The following is a 5,314-nucleotide window of genomic DNA, read 5'->3' as shown; positions in this document are numbered from 1 at the left end:
AAGGTTGTGCATATCGAAGGGGCATAACTACCTTGAAATCTATCAACCAAAGGTGCATATGTGGCACCCCCTCAATGTACTGAAATTCCCCTTCATGAAGCTGAACTATTAAACACTGCTAGCTCAACACATCCAACTCCCATCGTGAAGCCTAGCAGCAAGCCTTGAATGTGTGTGAAAAAGATTACTCGGCCTCACGCGTTCTGTGATGAGTTACAATGTATAAGAAGAGTTTCTTATAATTAATAGAAGTTATTTCTCACCTCAACATGGATCTTAGAAGTCCTCTATGTTAGCTGACATTGTTCATCAACACCTTTTTCCAATAGGGTTTAAACTTTTGAGCATGGATGCTTATGATGGGGCTTTTGACACATATGAACATGTGGATCACTTTAGAACTATTATGAACATACAATGAGGTCTTCATGCTTTTTTTTTTGTTAGGCATTTTTGTAACACTTAAAGCCCAAGCTTACACTTGGATTTACTGGCTTATAGAAGGGAGCATCCATACCTTTGACGAGCTTACAAACTTATTTCTAGAGAAATTCATTACAAATCTCACCTCTTTGTGATCAGTTAAAGTGAGGGGGAATCACTGAAGAATTATTTCCTATGATTTTCTATTGAATCTCGTTGAATCCCATGAGTAGATCCATGCACAAATCCAACCCATCATGACACATGGGTGGCACATAAGTTAAATTAAATTATTTTTAAATAAAACCAAACGCAAAATGACAAAAACCACACACTTAGCCATGTCATTTCATAGTTAGCACCTAGGTCATGCCCTCTATTACCAGCCTTTGGTGAGCTAAAACTTGACCAAACCTGGTTATAGCCACCCACCAAAAGCTCTTTCAATCAACCCTAACACATTCCCAAGCCACCTTCATCCCCATTGGTGCCCCCATGACCAACACATGGAAAAATAGAAAAGCTCCTCACCATTACCCAAAACCCTTGAAATTCCTCTTTGAATTCTTTGAGGAGCCGCCTAAGCTTCCCCATGCATAGCCAAGCTCACCACCAAACTTCCATGTCTATAAAAAGCCCAAACCCTAGAGCTTCTACACACGACCAAGCTCTCTACTAAGCCACTTAAACTTCTTGCTCCCAACAACAAAAGTACTTCCCTTGGTCAGAGAAGAACATCCCCACCACCCTCAAGCCTCTCCTAAACTATCAAAACCTAATTTCACCACTTAAACCCTTGCTCCCAACAACAAAAGTACTTCCCTTGATCAGAGAAGAACATCCCCACCACCCTCAAGCCTCCCCTAAACTATCAAAACCTAATTTCACCACTTAAACCTAGGGCCATTTTCAGGGAGGAAGAGAGAGTATATGTTGCCCCCCGCTATGGCCTGTCGCCCTTTGCCCCAAGTAAGTATGTTATATTCAATCTACTTCAAAATAAATAAAAAATATAAAGTCCTACATTTATTTTATAATGAAACAAACAACTTGAAAGTATTTCGAATACATTGTAATTATAATTCTACAACTTTTTTACATTACATTTCATTTTTAGCAAACCAAATGACCCTAATTATATGTGTCTAAGTACATAAGAATTATGTTGCCCGTATAATACATATATATATACCCCAAAATTAAATTGCTAAATTCAATAGTCACATAGATTTATATCATTATTCAAAATTACTCATTAGCTTAAAAAAAATAAGAAAATCCGTCTACAAATTCCCATCCCTCTCAAAACAATCCTCATAAGTCCACAACCAATATTCTAATGCGCGACTAAAAGCCAAAACAAAATATCAATTCAACCAATCATTATAATAACAAACATTAACAATCAGTATAAATACCCACAAATCCGCCTTCCTCTTCTCCTCCTTTCTTCCCCCATCTCCTCTCCCTCCCTAAAACCCTAAACCCCATTGATGAAGCAGACACATCCAAGCAATAATACCAACTAAAATATCTCTCTTCCTCCTCCCTTCCATGGCTTGCTTCAGAGAGATAGAAGGCAAGCGAACCCACGACCCATCTGGCTCCCCTATTCCAGTTTCAGGCCCAATAATCATTGGCGCCGGCCCATCAGGCCTCGCAGTCGCCGCATGTCTGAAAGCTAAAGGAATACCGAGCTTAGTTATAGAGCGCAGCCACTGTATTGCTTCACTATGGCAGCTAAAGTCTTATGACAGACTTCGTCTTCATCTTCCCAAGAGCTTTTGTGAGCTTCCGCTCATGCGTTTTCCGCCCCACTTCCCAACTTATCCAACTAAGGAGCAGTTCCTTTCGCACCTGAAGTCATATGCTGCAAACTTCAATATCCATCCCCTGTTTGGGCAGAGGGTGATCAGCGCAGAGTATGATTCCCGAGGGGTAAGATAATGTTTGTGAAAATTATAATTTTGTTTTTTTGGCAAAAACAATAATTAAAAAAATGTAACTTTTATGAGGATTTATATAATTAGTTGGCAACAAACGTTAATTTTGTAAATGTCACAGATTTTCATTGTTTCAGTTACAATCTTCTTCAAATTTCAGTGCAATTTTTTTTTTTTTTTAAAATAGTAGGAAACATTTGTCGAAAATAGTAGGAAACATTTTTGTCTAACTAGGCATGGAATAATGATTTCAAAAGCAGCATAGATTCACATTATTACAGATCATATTTTTTGTTGCAGTATTGGAGGGTGAGAACAGAGGCAATGGGGAGGAGGAGGGAGTATATGTCGCGGTGGCTGGTGGCGGCAACCGGTGAGAATGCGGAGGAGGTGCTGCCAGATATCGCCGGAATGATGACAGAGTTCAACGGGGAGGTGGTGCACACTAGTGGGTACAGAAGTGGGGAGGTCTATAAGGGAAAGAAGGTGCTTGTTGTTGGCTGTGGAAATTCTGGAATGGAGGTCTCTCTTGATCTCTGCAACTGTGGAGCCCGGCCAGGAATTGTGGTGAGAGATTCGGTGGGTTTTTCTTCTCTAATTCTAACGGCTAAATTTAGGGTTCTTTAAAAGTGGGTTTTTTAATTATGCATTGACTGAATTCTAATTGAATCACCAAAGAACTACAAAACAAAGCTGAAGAAGTAACTTATCTGATCATGGCTCAGATGATAATTCTTATAAAGTGTAAAACTTTAAATGTGGGACTAAAATAATGGCAAGTTGAATTATCATACTCGTTGAAAAATCAGCATAAAAAATCTTTCCATAAAAATCAATGGAAATTCCCTTTAAATAAATAAAAAAAAAACTGTTTTTTTTATGATTTACCAAAAAAATATAGCTTGTTACAAAAATATACTCATCATTTAACTTTTAAGAATTAAAATATATTCTTTATGTTATGTTTATAAAAATTGAAATTTAGGTGTTAGATATATAAATGTATAGTATTTGCACTGCATTTATAAAAAAAAAAAAAGAAAAAAAATCTGGTGAAAAATCTCTCATTTACTTTTTCTCGGGGATTCAACCGCACGCCGGAGAAGGCTTTTTCGCTATTGCTATCTTCTCACCCTCTCATCTTCTGTTTTGCAGTACTGACACTGCTTACTTCAAATCCTGTGGCGTACGATACTCAAAAAAACAAATACCAAGTCTTATCTAGTTATGAAAAATTCGCTTAGAATATTCTCATAACAAATCCATTTGGTCATAAAGATCATATAAAAAGATGTAGCACTCAAATTCTTATATATTTATTGTATCATATGCAGGTTCACATGCTACCCAGGGACATGTTCGGCCAGTCTACTTTTGGTCTGTCAATGTGTTTGCTCAAGTGGTTACCTATTCGAATAATTGATCGTATATTACTATTCATCGCCAGACTCAAACTCGGCGACACGGCCCGACTCGGGCTTCGTCGGCCCAAACTCGGCCCTCTCGAGCTCAAGGGCTTCTCAGGAAAGACACCTGTTCTTGATGTTGGCACGCTGGCCAAGATCAAGTCAGGAGATATTAAGGTTGTAATTGGAGTAATTAATTATATTTCAATGACTACAATGTAATATTATAACCATGATTTTATGTTTAGGCTAAGTAATCTGTATTGATTAGCTTTGTGTTACAGGTTTTTCCTGCTGTAAAACGATTCACAGCGAAAGGGGCAGAGTTTGTTGATGGGAGATCAGAAGACTTTGAAGCTGTGATTTTAGCCACCGGGTACAGAAGTAATTTGCCCATTTGGTTAAAGGTAATTTGCCATTCAACCATTCTTTTGTATTAGATTTGGATGATATAAATGTAAAAAAGTAAATTTTAAGTGATAAATCTGTAAATATGTATAAGAATTACATGGGGTATGTATGTAAATGTCCCCCACCTATTTTTTATCATTTCAATAAGCTTTTCTTTTCTTTTCCTCTATTATTCTATTATGACATGCATTAAAGAATTTCTATCTTTTAAAGTCAAATCATATGATGTTTTGCTTAGAGGCAAAAGAGAGAGTTTATTGTTGCCCATTATTCCAAAGTTATATCTATATAAATATAATAAACGAAGTGAAAGAAACCAACAAGAGGATTGAAGAACACAAGAGATTTAATTATGTTCGGCAATGTGCCTACGAGAGCAGAGCGGCGGTTTCTATTCCAGAAGAAAAAATATGGTTCCATTGTATTACATATATTATATATAAATATAACCCATAATAATATTACAAAAATACCCATGTAACGTATTGTGGGCGTGTTGCCCCCGCACCCCCAACCCACTTAAGGAAACTCCCCCATTTGGACAAATACTTCCTCTGTGCTCTGCTCAGCTTGCGAGCTCTGCTTCGCTCGCTTGCCGTGAGCGCTTGCTCCGCTCTAGCATCTGTCCCTTATGAGTCATATGAGTTATACTTAACAATAAATATAATTTCTGTATTTATTGCAGGAAAAGGATTTCTTCTCAGAGGAAGATGGTTTGCCTGTGAGGCCGTTTCCCAATGGATGGAAGGGAGAGAGAGGGCTGTATGCAGTTGGTTTTACAAAGAAAGGCTTGCTCGGTGCTTCCATGGACGCCACAAGAATAGCTCTGCACATTGAGCGATGCTGGAAGTTAGAGGCCACGCAATGAATAATATTATAATAGCAGCTTCTGCACCAGAATATGACCGGCGAAGTTGCATGCACAACTTGTATATTTTTCAGCTTATTTTTAATTTGTTAGGGTATAGATGGAGATCAGATCTTATGCCCAGGAGTGATGAGTTTGATAGATTTGATTTGTTTGTTTGTTTGTTTTCCATTTTTTAAAGCTTTTCTTCCTGACTGATGTAGCTTCTTCTGAGCTTGGGCCATGAGAAAGTACAGAGTTTGATATGTTCTTATTTCTTGTGA

General features: G+C 37.8%; 1 protein-coding gene across 1 annotated transcript; it reads left to right on the top strand.

Annotated features, from left to right (window-relative positions):
• Positions 1 to 1,887: 1,887 nt before the first annotated feature.
• Positions 1,888 to 5,267, top strand: LOC110020997 (indole-3-pyruvate monooxygenase YUCCA2-like). The gene is made up of 5 exons (XM_020719309.1): positions 1,888 to 2,361; positions 2,667 to 2,945; positions 3,701 to 3,949; positions 4,057 to 4,179; positions 4,869 to 5,267. The coding sequence occupies exons 1-5, from the start codon at positions 1,978 to 1,980 to the stop codon at positions 5,049 to 5,051; spliced, it is 1,218 nt and encodes a 405-aa protein (XP_020574968.1). The 5' UTR covers positions 1,888 to 1,977; the 3' UTR covers positions 5,052 to 5,267.
• The last annotated feature ends 47 nt before the right edge of the window (positions 5,268 to 5,314 follow it).

The sequence above is a fragment of the Phalaenopsis equestris genome, unplaced genomic scaffold, assembly GCF_001263595.1.
Source record: "Phalaenopsis equestris unplaced genomic scaffold, ASM126359v1 Scaffold000114, whole genome shotgun sequence".
In the NCBI taxonomy this organism is placed as follows: domain Eukaryota; kingdom Viridiplantae; phylum Streptophyta; class Magnoliopsida; order Asparagales; family Orchidaceae; genus Phalaenopsis; species Phalaenopsis equestris.
The sequence above is the reverse complement of the archived record's forward strand: the minus strand, read 5'-3'. Positions and strand labels throughout refer to the sequence as shown.

Bases quoted from the DNA above. Each gene is read 5' to 3' on its own strand.
- LOC110020997 (XM_020719309.1), top strand. From the start codon at position 1,978: ATGGCTTGCTTCAGAGAGATAGAAGGCAAGCGAACCCACGACCCATCT. The intron at 3,950-4,056 runs GTTGTAATTGGA...TTTGTGTTACAG, and splicing joins TCAAGTCAGGAGATATTAAG to GTTTTTCCTGCTGTAAAACG. The intron at 4,180-4,868 runs GTAATTTGCCAT...TATTTATTGCAG, and splicing joins ATTTGCCCATTTGGTTAAAG to GAAAAGGATTTCTTCTCAGA.